At 43.3% G+C, this 14,365-nt stretch overlaps 2 protein-coding genes across 2 annotated transcripts in view; both read left to right on the top strand.

The window, feature by feature from the left end:
- Positions 1-6,025, top strand: part of LOC119428849 (protein EFR3 homolog B) — a 32,638-nt gene extending 26,613 nt beyond the window's left edge. The window contains exons 18-22 of the mRNA XM_037696541.1: positions 578-711; positions 5,054-5,145; positions 5,224-5,272; positions 5,355-5,461; positions 5,790-6,025. Of these exons, the coding sequence (XP_037552469.1) occupies positions 578-711; positions 5,054-5,145; positions 5,224-5,272; positions 5,355-5,461; positions 5,790-5,924 (517 nt within the window). The 3' untranslated portion in view covers positions 5,925-6,025. The remainder of the gene's footprint in view (positions 1-577; positions 712-5,053; positions 5,146-5,223; positions 5,273-5,354; positions 5,462-5,789) is intronic.
- Positions 6,026-14,091: 8,066 nt separating this feature from the next.
- LOC119429062 overlaps positions 14,092-14,365 on the top strand; it is a 995-nt gene continuing 721 nt past the window's right edge. The window contains exon 1 of the mRNA XM_037696779.1: positions 14,092-14,300. Coding sequence (XP_037552707.1) covers positions 14,092-14,300 — 209 coding nt within the window. The remainder of the gene's footprint in view (positions 14,301-14,365) is intronic.

Below are 14,365 nucleotides of genomic sequence, written 5' to 3'. Positions count from 1 at the left end.
ACATACAGTATATATATATATATATATATATATATACATACAGTATATATACTGTAAATATATATCTACATACAATATGTATGTGTGTGTGTGTGTGCGCGCGCGTGTGTGAAAACTGGCCACATCTATCATTTAAGAAAATGACTGGGGTGTCCAAATAATATTATATGGTGGCCAAGGCCACCATTGACCACCCCCTGCCATTATGCCTGGTGGTTGATAATATTGTCCCCTCCACTCGGCAGGATCCGTCACTTTGCACCACCTTGGACAAAAATAAATAAATAAATCTACCTCTTAATATTCTCCACAGTGTAACTCCACCCACTTGAACATCTTGCATCAAAACATCAAGGTTTACTTTCAATTCCTGTTCAATTCCTGTCCAAAAATTCAATTCAATTCATTTCAAAAATACTTTATATTACACTATTGCAAATACACTCTCTACAAACATTCACTGCTCAAATCTCTCAGTGGCGGGAAACATCAGACTACTGCTTGTTAAGTTGGACGTTAGCTACATCATACTGAGCTTTCCTTTTTATTGTAGTTCTCTGTGTCTTGTGTGTATCAGGCTTCCAGAGGGTGAACTGAAGGTGGACGAAGCCTTTCTGTTCATTCAGTCAAAGATATGCGAGTCCCTGGCAGGAAGCAGCTACAATGCACATTGTGAACGCCTCAACACACCATACACACCTCAGCTAACAGGTACACGCACATACACACAAACACACACATACACACAACATAAAGATCTAAAGTCAGGCTCAATTTATTGTTGAAGTTTTCTCTTCACACTGAGGAAAGGAACTGATCGCTGAAACCAAACATAGGACAAGCTGTTGGTGTGAGTAGTTCAAAATAAAAAAAATCTAAATTGTTTTCATAATTAAAATCTTCTCTAATCACGACTTTATCTCACTGCAAGTTAGTGGGTTTTTTTTTGGGGGGGGGATAAAAATCATTAAATGTATAAAACCTAAACTGAGTGAAAACTATAAATTAAACCTATTCAGCTAAATTTGAAAATGATCTGACTCATTTAAACATTAAAGTTTTCTAAGTGACATATTGTACACCTGAGACAGGGCTCCAAAGTGCACTGTTTCAGTGTTCACTGTGTTAAGTTCCTAAGCGTGTTTCAGCACGACGCTATTAATTGTTGCATAGTCGTGCAGCACGCGTAACATTAGCAACCTAGCAGGCAACGAACAAGCCATCTCGTTGTGGTCTCCTGTTTGGGAACATTATGGCTTTCTTGTTAAAACTCAACAATTGGAAAAAAACAAGTGAACAAATCCAAAGCTGTGTGTCAACATTGTTTCACAGAGAGTGGTTCTGCAGCAGGCAACACGTCTAAATCCAAACGTGAATGTCTCTTCTAGCTGCTTGGTACAAAGACCGATAACAGCAGCATTTAAACAACCTTTATCAGGTAATTCAGATCAGTTCAAAGCAATAACACAAGCTGTAGGAGTTTTTAAAGCTCTGTATCTACGTCCGTATTCCGTTGTTTATGTGCCGGCTTTAAGCAAACTTAAAATTAAATTAAACTTCTTGAGCCCCGCTACGACATCTCATCACGTCAACACTTCAGCCAAAAAGTTGTACCAGCACTTCATGAAAAAGCTCAAACGGATCAACAAGCCTTGGAGCACAGATTTAAAGCCCTGCCCTGATGATGATGAGCAAGAGATTCAACCACCTCATAACAGAAATGATGACCGTGCAAGAAGAGGTATTGTTAATTGTATTATTATGATCTAATTAACTTTTTAAATTTAAAATGATCATCTTATTTAACTCAGCATTTTTTTTAACCTTTTTGTGTTGTTTGCAGTCTGAGGATGTCATCGAGAAGCAGCTGTCTTCTTCATCTTCAGGGAAATCATCCACCAGATCACCTCCAGCTACAAAGTCTGTGATGACTGAACTCTTTGAACTTTTCCAGGGACAGGTGGGAAGTAGCAAGTCCCTTTTGAAGCAGGTCCAAGAAGAGGTTGTGAGTACAGAGCTTCAAGGTGCCCTTCCCTTGAAGCTGACTCTTCTTTGGTGGAAAGACAATGAGGACAAATACAGCCACACTCTATTCCTGCTACTTCTGCTGCTAATGAGTGGGTTATCTCCACAGCTGGAGATAATGTCACTGCAACTTTTGGCAGAAAATGTAGATAAGTTGGTCTTTTTGGCCAAAAAATTAAAACTTGACTAGTTAGATTGTAAACGGTTTGTTGCTGCTTATTGTTCTGGTTCTGACTGTTATCGTATTTATTAAGATTTTCATTATTGTTAGTATAGTTTATTTATTGTAAAGCGTGCCGTTTATTTAAAATATCATTCAAATGGGTCGCTTTTATTTATTTTTATACAAATGTATTGTTTGCTTGGCATAGTTTCAAAATAAACGTTTTTGTAAGTCTTTATTTTGGCCTTTTTTGTACCAAAAATTAACCGAACCGAGTCCTCCTTGAAACTGAACCAAACCGAAATGTGATTTTTAGCGTACCGTTACACCCCTAATCGCTACCATACAAGTCAGAAAACAATTCCATTCAGTTATTTTATAGAACATCAAGGCATAACATATACAGTCTCAACGCACTGTACAAACATATTCACATACAGTACATTAAAAAAGCCAGTAGTAAAAGTTCTCTATCTAAGGAAGTCAGCAGAATGTGATGAATCTTCACTTCGTCACAGTTTCCCATCCTGAGCAAGCACAAAGGTAATGGTGGAAAGGAAAAATTCCATTTAACAGGAAGAAACATCCAGTAGAACCAAGCTCAGGACGAGCAGTGGTCTACTTCAACTGGCTGGGGCTTGAGAGGACAGAAAGGAGAAACAGACAAACACAGAATGGCAGGTCCATATGTACTTTCTATAGGAAGAAACACACAAAAAAAAAAAACACATAATGTATAGAAATGATTACAAATATAAACGGGTAGAGCAGAGCAAGTAAAGGCAGCAGCAGAGTGAAGAAATGTGGTCAGTTTGTCTTCCAGCATTCTAAGCCTATAACAGCATAACTAAGGGATAGCTGAGGAAACCCAAGCCAACCGTAACTATAGGATTTATCAAAAAGGAAAGTCTTAAGCCCAGTCTTAAAACTGGACAATGTGTCAGCCTCATGGACAGAAACTGGAAGTTTGTTCCACAAGAGAGGAGCCTGATAACTGAAAGATCTTCCTCCCATTCTGCTTTTGGTAACTCTAGGAACCACAAGTAAACCTGCAGTCTGAGAGTGAAGTGCTTTGTTAGGAAAATAAGGAAAAATAAACAATCTGTAATATAAGATGGAGCTACGTTGTTGAGAGTTTTGTAGTATAGAAGTAAGATTTTGAATTAAATTCTGAATTTGACAGGGAACCAATGGAGAGAAGCTAAAACTGGAAAGATATGGTCTCTCCTATCAACTCTCATTAAAACTCTGACAGCAGCATTTTGGATTAAATGAAAACTTTTTAAAGAAATTTTTGGACACCCAGATAATAAGCAACTGCAATGGTCCAGCCTAGATGTGAAAAACGCATGGACTAGTTTTTCTGCATCATTTTTGGACAAGATATTTCTAATCCTAGTGATATTATGCAGGTGGAAGAAAGAAGTTCCGTTAACTTTTTTAATATGGGGGTTAAAATACAAAACCTGATCAAAAATAACACCAAGGCTTTTTTTGTCAAATTTAATACCATCCAGAGGAAGTGAAATAAATAAATTAAATGATCAATTATTATTATTATTATTATTATTATTATTAATTTAATAATATAAAATATAATAATATAATAATTATTATATTATCAATAAAATTATCAATAAATTTGATTTGACTTGCTCCTTGTGAGCAGCGCAAACAGCCTTCTGCTCTTTGCCATTTATTGTGTGTTGTGTTAGTGCAAAAAAACATTTGACTGCAGCCACCTGTAGGGTGCAAGTGTGATTTCCCACCTGTGGAGTATTCTCCATCTCTGCATGAGTTCCCACTAAAATCTACACTCTGAAACCTGGATTCAGAAACCTTCGGTTTCAGAGAGAACGAGGGCTTCTGTTGTTCACACAGCGGCTGAGCCACAGTAAAAAAAGCTACAGTTGCACTCAAAAGTGACGTAGCGTAAACAGGGCTTAATTCATACCTTCATACATGTGACTACAACATCCATGTGAGCCAAGAAAACAAAGACTCTAACGATCCTCAGAAGGGAGTGGAGCAAGATTAATCTCCATGAATTTAGCTGGCTAAAATAAGCATCTCGTGCAGTTTATAGCTTGGAATTTCACCCTCCAGTTCTGAATTGAGAAAGCTCTTCAGATGGAAAGTGAAATGGCTTCAACTACAGAACAAGAGTCCAGTTGTTTTGTTTTAGTTGTTTTGTTTTGTTAAAACTATTTTGGTATTGCTGTTGCCTGGATTACTGAGAATCTACATTAGCATATTGCTACCATAAATCATAACACACTGAGTTTCACATTTTAATGTGTTGTTTATGTTTACTCAAAGCTGAATGGAAACAAACTTGTCAAGCTGTATTGCTTAAAAAACACTGATATTCATATACTGATGATATTTATTTATCCAGGTAGTCTCATTGAGCCACAAGAACTCATTTTCAAGGGAGATCTGTTTAGGGAGCAGATGGGGGTTCAGGGCCTTGCTCAAGGGCCCAGAGTGGGGCGAATGAGGGTGGGGGCAGGTGTGGGTGCTTTACCTACCCAACCCACGTTTTTGATGTTGTTGGTACCGGGGCTTGAACCGACGATCTTCCGATCACTGGCCCACCTTCTCTAACCTCTGCGTCACCACTCCCCCGATATGTTGTAAATAATGAGGGGCTGAGGGCAGGTCCTTGTGGAACTCCTGCACTTCATAATTCCGTTCTCAGATGTGAATTTCTCCCGAGAGCTGTTTCCACATCAGTGGCACAAAACACTTTTGTCTTCACCAAGACAAGTCTCCCATTTTCAGACCATTTTGAACAAATATTCTCATAGCAATAAACCCAGTGGGCCTACTTTTTGTAGTTCTCTCACCCTGGCTGTGTTTCAGATGAAGACCGTCTGTCCAGGAGGACGAGCATTGCAGACACCATCTCTCTGCAGATAGACTCAGGCCTTCATTGCAGTTCTGACCCACCTCAGGTGTGTTTCTGTCAGTCAGCAGGTCTGTTTGTAAATCTGACCCATGTGTCTACTCATGTTCCTGTCTATGTTCTCCAGAAACCTCAGACTGAGCAGATCACCTTTGAGACACTGAAGAACGCCATCAGTAAGCAGCTAGTTCCTCTTTGTTTCACATGCAAATTGGTTTTATTTCAGATATTTAAAAAAAAAATGCTTTTTTATTTCAGAGGACAAAGGACCTGTAGAGGAGGAGGAGAGGAGGAGGAGGATGCAGGTGGTAGAGAGGTTTCAGACAGCTCCTTTTGAAGAGATAGCAGCTGTCTGTGGGTCCCGGGTGAGACAGTTACTGTTCTCTAATCAACTTGGGGTGATTTAGTCTGAAGATGAATTCAGTTTAAAAATTATTCCATGAGTTGTTATTTTGGTGTAAAAATATCAGAGATAGTCCAATATGAGACAGAGTTATGACTGAAACAGTCTGTAAACTAGACATTGAGCCAATCGGTGATCTTTAAAGATGCACGTCCATCATTTATCAGCTTTATGAGCAAACAGATGGAGATCAAATATCAAGAATCATGAGTCAGAACCAAAGAACACATTCCAGTACTGGAAACAAGACGTCCTGATCTCAAACTGACTGATTTTTGTTTTGTCTGCAGACCTCGTTGCTTCATTTCAAACTGAATCAGGTCTTCGATCTGATCATCCGTCCTCCTCCGTCTCCATCTGGACTGTCGCCTCGTCTTTCAACTCCGCTCTACGAGATTAAGTTTCCTGACCTCTGTGTCTATTAGAGACTCAAACACTGATGATAATGAAGCCCTTTGAAGGACAGAACAACTGATGGATAGTACATGGAATGTGAATCATGTCATTTCAGTTTGGTCATAAAATCAAACACAAACATTTTGAACGCTTTTAAAATGTATTTATTTTCCTCCTCTGCTTCATTTATTAACTATTCAGATACATTTTCTAATGTTATGAATCATGAATTAATGTCTGAGTAATTCTTACAGAATTCAGTATTGTTGTGCGCACATTGTACCTTTATTATTTATATACCTTCAACCTTTATTTATACAGGTTAATCCCATTGAGCCTCGGGGACTCATTTACAAGAGACTCATTTACATGAACTTTGCCATTAGCCATCATCGAGACCATAAATTAAATTAAATAAAATAAATAAATAAATAAATATGACTTACATGTCCATGGCTCTGGGCTGCTGCTTCCAATGCCTGAGGCTTTGGCTTTGGACGTGGCTGATACACTGGCTGAGGCTGTGTATAATTAGCTTAGTTCCAAGCTCAGGCGAGGAATGGGCCAAGCATAGTCCAGTAGACAGCCGTCACTAAGACCATAGAGTCAACTATGAAGCCAGGTTTTTAGTAGCTTTATCCTTCATTATAATAATATAAATACATGAATATATGTAACTTAACAGACAGTGCATGTCTTGTCTTATCAAATGAACAAGAAATCAAACTAAATTAGGAAGGAGAGGTTATTAGCACGGGAAGCACGGTGGCACAACTGGTAGAGCTGTTGCCTCTCAGCGAGCAGGTCCTTGGTTCAAACCCCGGTCCAGGGGCCTTTCTGGGTGGAGTTTGCATGTTCTCTCCGTGCATGCGTGGGTTTTCTCCGGGTATTCCGGTTTCCTCCCACAGACCAAAAGCATGTATGTTAGGATGATTGGTAACTCTAAATTGTCCCTAGGTGTGGTTGTTTGTCTCGTTAGTCTCTATGTGGCCCTGTGATGGACTTGCGACCCGTCCAGGGTGTACCCCGCCCCTCGCACAGTGATTGCTGGATATGGGCACCGGCAACCCCCGTGAACCAAAATGGAATAAGCGGGTAAAGATAATGGATGGATGGATGGATGGATGGAGGTTATTAGCACATCACTTCCATCAGACATCTTACCATGTCCCTGACTGACGTATGTTGAGCTTCTCAGACAGTCTTACTTCTCTGCCCCATCTAATGCAAAATAGTTTATCTGTTTAGGACGGCACACACTGGGGTGCCTTCAGGGGCGGAGGGGTATGGCTATAGCTCTGGTGTGGCTGCTGTTGACTCTGGCTCTTCAACGGCTGCTTCACACCAGGCCGCACCGCAAAGCAAATTGTGCCGGGAATGATTGGCGGTTTTAGTGGTGCTGCGGCGGTCTTATATGTTGCGTCGAAACAGCTTGCTTTTACTGTCCACAGTGTAGGATTGTAGGGAACTGTGCTGCTGAGTGATGAGGGCAGGGGTCCACCTCTTATTGCCAGGATACGGTGCAATCCTGACCTCGTCTGCAGATCATATTTTTGCTGAAATAGGCAGAAAAAAGTTGAAATTTGTCATGATAGGAAGGTAAACCCATGCTGCTCCTTTGGTCTGAGCCCAACCGGGCCACAGGGGTAGAGACCCAGTCATCAGGCACTCGCCGACAAACCCCTTCCCCAGGCCTGGCTCCAGGGTGGGGCTTCAGTAACCCACATGTAGGCAAGGGACACTGAGTTTCTTGATATATGCAATCCATCAAAAGTCTTCTGAATAGCTCTTTGTCTGGCCTGTCACCTAGGACCAATCTGTCTTGGGACACCGTACCCAACAGTATAGGTCCTAGGATCATTCAGACACACAAACTCCTCCACCCCGATAAGGTGGTGATTAAAGGACTACAATTTTTTTTTACTACAAGTCTCAAATGTCTATGGCTCTGGGCTGTCGCTTCCAATGGCTGAGGCGTTGGCTTTGGCCATGGCAGATGCACTGGCTGAGGCTGTGGATAATCCACTTGGTTCCAACAGCAGATGAGGGTTACGCCAAGCTTAGGCCGGAGGACAGTCATCACTGATACCATACATAATAAATAAATAAATAACATATCCATGGCTTTGGGCTGTTGATTCCCATGTCTGAGGCTTGGCTTTGGGCGTATCAGATGCAATGGCTGAGACAGTGGATAATCAGCTTAGTTCCAAGCTCAGACAAAGATGAGACAAGGATTAGACCAAGATTAGGCCAGAGGACAGTCATCACTGGGACCATAAATCAAAAATGAATGACAGTAAATATGACTTACTAGTAAATGTCCATGGCTCTGTGCTGTCGCATATTAGGCCCCTCCAACGATATCACTCTTGATTTAAAAGAGCTCGTGATGTTTTTAGGCATAAAGGCTGGATTCGGTCTTAGATCGGCTGAGCTGCCATCAGCCTGAATTCTAAGACATGACGGAGCGACAGAGAGTGCAGATAAATCACTCACCCTCTTAGCGGATGTTAAAGCCAGCAGCAGGGCTGTTTTACGAGACAAGAATTTAATTGGAACCTGATTCAGTGGCTCAAATGGCGCTTTGATCAGGGCTCGCAGGACCAGCGTTAAATCCCACTGTGGAGCAAGTGGGCGTGAAACAGGCCTGCATCTCTGTACACCTTTTAAAAAATGCTTCATCAGCGGATGATTAAAAGCTGTTCTGTCTCCAAAACCTATGTGACAGGAAGAGATGGCTGCAGCGTACGTTTTAATCGTGCTGAATGCCAGATTTCTGTCCATCAGCTGCTGCAGAAAGGACAGCACGCCACCTAGTGGACATGAGGTGGCCTCTACACCTTTCTTCGTACACCAGCGCTGAAAAAAACTGTCCACTTTGATGTGTGCAGCACTGTGGTGGAGGCAGCACGTGAAATCTGGATCTTGCGCACCACATCTTGAGAGAGACCCATCCTCTCTAAAACGGATCTGCTCAGCAGCCAGACCCAAAGGTGCTGGCCTATTTCTGGGTAACTCCTGATCGCTCCTCCCACCTGGAGGAGAGCATCCTCCCTCCACGGCAGTTTTCACGGGCGTCCCGATAACAGGCATTGTAGAATTGAGAACCATGGGGTGTTCACGCGCTTGGGAACCACCAGGAGGTCTGTATGTCCTTCCTCCCTAACTCGGTTCAGAAACCATGATATCAGAGGGAGTGGGGAAAATGCATAAAGAAACATTTTGGGCCATGGGCTGTGAGCAAACGCGTCCACCCCTAGTGGTGGTTCGTCCCGCGGGTTCAGTGAGAACCATAGTTGACACTGAACGTTCTCTCGTGTGTCAAACAAGTCCGCGGCCGCTCTGCCAAATTTCTACCACGTCTGAGCCATCAGCTCGGGATAGAGGCTCCAGACCCCGTGACGCGGACCGCCCCTGGACATCACATCCGCCCTTCTGTTCAGAACACCGGGGATGTACACTGCTCTGATGGAGAGCAGATTTTGGTGTGCCCAACACAACAGCCATGTGTAACATTTGGGCTGAGCGCACACCCCCCCTGCCAGTTTATGTATGCTGCAGTCACTTGTTGACTGTGTGAATCAACACATGTTGATTCTGTAGCACAGAGGCAAAGTGTTGAATCACATTCAAAACCGTGCGACACTCCAAAACATTTATATGAGCTGCTGTGTGGGGTGGCCACAGCGCCCCCACAGCTCGAGACATGCATGTGCTTCCCCAGCCTGACAGGGACTCGTCTGTGAAGACTGACACGTGTGACGTAGGTCTGCTGACGAGAACTCCCTCCGACAGAACAAGAGGATTTCCCAGTGTCTCAGGTCGATTCTCACGGAGGGGGGCGCAGCGATCCACCATCTCTTCTGCCTCAATGGGTCCACACGCAAACGAGCGAACCATCTCTGGAGGCGTCGCACCGTGTGAGCAGAAAACATGTTCCTAATAACTTCATGATAGAAACAGCTGTTATCACTCAGCTGGCTTCATGTGGAGGAGTTGGTCATTTAGAGCTTCGGTTCCCATCTGAGATAAATGAGCCCTCGTAGTGACTGCATTTAGCTTCACTCCCAGATAACCGATCATCTGGGCTGGGTGAACTGAGCTCTTCCCCCCGTTATGTTGAAGCCCAGATTTTGCAGGTGTGACGTCAGCGCCTGAGTTGCACTGCTGCCACCTGTCTGGAAAACGGGTCAGCAGCAACAGATCGTCCAGATAAAGCAGAATTCTCATCCCTGCTCTGTGAAGCGGCTGCAGAGCCGACTCGACGCATTTAATTGGAATGTTGTCTCACAGTTGAAAATTGATAAATCTAAGATGGGTCTCATCCCTCCGGTCCGTTTTGGGACCAGGAAGTGACGAGAGTAGAACCCTATGTTTTCGTCTCCTTCTGGAACCTTGGAAATTACATTTTTTTTATCAGAATTTCCTGAACTTCTGCGTGGAGGAATGAGATTTGTTCTGGAGATGACAGAAACGTCTCTAAAGTTCCTCCAAACGGGGGGTTTGAGCTGTAACTGCAGCGTGTATCCCCTGCTGATAAGATGGTTCATACATCTGTCTAGAGCGCTTCTGTGCCGCGCTCAGGCTGCGGGCTCACATCCATGCTGATGTGAGCTGGTGTGCGCTGAGGGGAGGCGCACGCGCTCCTGGGCATGCGGAGCCGTGTAGATGAGGGCTGTCGCGGGGGCGCGGCACTTCTGTGCCATGCTCAGGCTGCGGGCTCACATCCATGTTGACGTGAGCTGGCGTGCACTGAGGGGAGGTGCGTGTACCCCTGGGCATGCGGAGCCGTGTAGGTGAGGGCTGTCGCGGGGGCGCGGCGCTTCTGTGCCACGCTCAGGCTGCGGGCTCACATCCGTGTTGACGTGAGCTGGCATGCACTGAGGGGAGGTGCGCGTGCCCCTGGGCATGCGGAGCCGTGTAGGTGAGGGCTGCCGCTGTCGTGGGGGCGCTCGCGTTTGTCACCGCTGCGGTCAGAGGAGGCAACGCACAGCTTGGGCTAAGAGCGAGGTTTCCCACTGGACTCGGTCTGCTGAAAACATACACTTTGGCTGCTGTGTCACTCACGCGCACATTTTGTGTGTTTTCTCGGGCTGCGGTGATTAAAAACCCTGTTTGGAGGACAACGGCTCACTTTGTGTGGAGGATGTGTGTCAGTTCTAATGATCTCACAGCAGCTTCTCCTCAGTCAGGCTGAAATCAGACACTTTAATTTCTGAATGATGAACTCACCGGGACGGCAGGAGGTTGGCATGGCGGGGACCCGGGCAGCCTTAAAGGTTGTGCCGGTCAAGCTGGACAACTTTCCTTCTTCGTTCTTCTGACAGTGCTATTAGTTTGCTGAAGAAGAAATGGGAGCCGATTACCCGCTCTTAACGTAATTTATACGGACCGGGTGGGGCCCACACAACAGGTGGGCGTGGACTAAATTTTTTCAGTGCGATGCTTTGCATGACGGGATAAACCCACCAGCGACAGCCTTAAATGGCGAAGCCTATACGAAATGGAACTAAACGTTTTAACATAAAGAAACCATCCAGAGGACCTCACAGACATAGTGTTAAATGAAGTGTTTTAGGTGCACTTCAGTGCCACACCAGATTATGTCTGAACTTTTCCCCTTTAGAATCAGAATAAACTTTATTATCATTGCACCGAGATACAACGAGAACATGTACGTACAGTCGTCCGAAAGATGAGCGGAGTGCATGAAGCTGCTACTATAGAAAGTGCGGCCTTCTTATTCTTATTCAGAATAATATTTTGCTTAGATGAGAAAAGGGAAGAAAACATGAGGAGAGACGGTATAAAAAAAAGATCTCTCACGCCGTGTCCTAGACAGGGTACGATTTGAGGCATAAAAAAAACCTACCACAGCAGAGCAACATAAACAGACGTTATACATTTACAGTGACTTGCGAAAGTATTCAGCCCCCTTGAACTTTTCAACCTTTTGCCACATTTCAGGCTTCAAACATAAAGATATAAAATTTTAATTTTTTGTGAAGAATCAACAAGAAGTGGGACACAATCGTGAAGTGGAATGAAATTTATTGGATGTGTCAAACTTTTTTAACAAACAAAAAACTGAAAAGTGGGGCGTGCAATATTATTGGGCCCCTTTACTTTCAGTGCAGCAAACTCACTCCAGAAGTTCAGTGAGGATCTATGAATGATCCAATGTTGTCCCAAGTGACTGATGATGATAAATAGAATCCACCTGTGTGTAATAATGTCTCCGTATAAATGCACCTGCTCTGTGATGGTCTCAGGGTTCTGTTCAATGCGCAGAGAGCATCATGAAGACCAAGGAACACACCAGGCAGGTTCGAGATACTGTTGTGGAGAAGTTTAAAGCTGGATTTGAATACAAAAAGATTTCCCAAGCTTTAAACATCCCAAGGAGCACTGTGCAAGCAATCATATTGAAAAGGAAGGAGTATCAGACCACTGCAAATCTACCAAGACCCGGCCGTCCCTCTAAACTTTCATCTCGAACAAGGAGAAGACTGATCAGAGATGCAGCCAAGAGGCCCATGATCACTCTGGATGAACTGCAGAGATCTACAGCTGAGGTGGGAGAGTCTGTCCATAGGACAACAATCAGTCATACACTGCACAAATCTGGCCTTTATGGAAGAGTGGCAAGAAAAAAGCCATTTCTCAAAGATATCCATGAAAAGTGTTGTTTAAAGTTTGCCACGTGCACCTGGCTTGTGGCAAACCTAAAAAAAAACTAAACTACTATATTTGCTATACAATTCAGTTTATTTATATAGCACCAAGTCACAACACAAGTCATCTCAGGGCACTGAACAGAAACATTCATCTGTATAAATAATAAGTTAACATTATCTAAGGAGCAGACTGCTTTTAATTTAACTCCATCACACACTCTCATCTTGAGCAAGCATGAAGGCAACAGTGGAAAGGAAAAACTCCCTCATGAGGAAGAAACTTTTACCAGAATCAGGACAAGCAGGCACCTGCTACGACCGGTTGTCTTTGAGAGGAATAAGAAGGATGAACAGATACACAATGGCAGGTCAAGAATCACATGTTAAGATAGAAATAGTAACAAATGAACCTATTCAATTTTAACAATTCATTTAAGGAAATGAGGGCAATTTGTCCTCCATTAGTCTAAGTCTATAGCAGCATAACAAGCCAATTATAGGATTTATCAAAAAGGAAAGTCTTAACTTAAATCCTCATAGATGCATACTTATAAAATATCCATTTTATTTTAAATGTCTCTGTATAATAAGAGAGGAAGGTAAACATGAAGAGAGTAAAGAAAGAAAATCGGAGTTAAATTCAAAGCAGTTTGCTCCTCAGATAAACAATGTTAAATTATTTTATATATGAACGTTTTTGTTGAGATGACTTCGACGCTACGAGATTTACGGCGTCTTATCGGAAATCTCGCGAAAACATAGACGAGAACTCGTAGAACAGCTCGACTGTGATTGGCTGTTCAGAGGGTAAACACGGAACTATTGTTTGGTGATTTCTGTCCAAACGTGAAGATTGACAGTAAACTACTAATCTTGCGCAAGTTTCTGGGCAGTTCAAGGTAAGAAGGTGCAATGCAAACAAAAACAGGCGGTAGTATTTGTAGTTAAGAGACAAAGTACGTTTATTTTTTTTAGCTCATTAGCCGCACCGTTACAGCGACTTTCCTGGGATTTCACCGGATGAGAAACCCACATTCTAATAAAAACGTCGGTGCTTTTCGTGTTTGGGTTTGTTTTTAAATGTGTTCTTTACTCTAATAAAAGACGTATGTTCCTGGGCTGGTAAATGATGCTCATCTAAGCTAATACGCCGCTCTTTAATCCAAATAACACATAAAATAAAAATGCTTTGACAGTCATTATAGCTTAAGCACTAAAATTGTGTAAATCCAAATATTGTTCAGAAAATAAATCCCACCAGAATTACTCATTGACCTCTTTGCTTGTTCTTTTGTTTTCCAGCCTTACATGTAGTATTTGGCATTAAAATATAAAACCATATATACTGAAAAACATTTGCACAGAGCACATATATTAACAAGTTTTTACTTTTGATCTTTCTTTAGTGATGTCGATCATCCACACTCGGGGCGAATGGGGTGGCCGCGCAGCAGGCCACCTCCAATGTCCCCACTGTGGGCACTCAGCGAGAAGCCACGCCCAGCAGCTGACACACATGGCGACGTCTCACCCCACCTGCCTGGACGACGTGGCCGTGGGTCGCCTCGGCAAAGTCCTGATGTACCAGAGCAGCGGGCGGCTCTTCCACTGCTACATCTGCTTCGATACCAGCAGAGACTTCAGCAAAATCTTCAAGCACATCATCACCAAACACTGCATGGCCAAGAGGGAGGAGGTGGAAGAAGGGGGAGTTGTAGGAGAGGGCAGGAGCGAGAAGGGTGAAGAGGCGGAGGAGGTAGAGAAGGATGCTCCCGACAAAAGAAGCAGTG

This window comes from Nematolebias whitei, chromosome 23, assembly GCF_014905685.2.
Source record: "Nematolebias whitei isolate Nwh7 chromosome 23, NemWhi1, whole genome shotgun sequence".
NCBI classification, from domain to species: Eukaryota; Metazoa; Chordata; class Actinopteri; order Cyprinodontiformes; family Rivulidae; genus Nematolebias; species Nematolebias whitei.
This window is presented reverse-complemented; position numbering and strand designations above follow the sequence as displayed.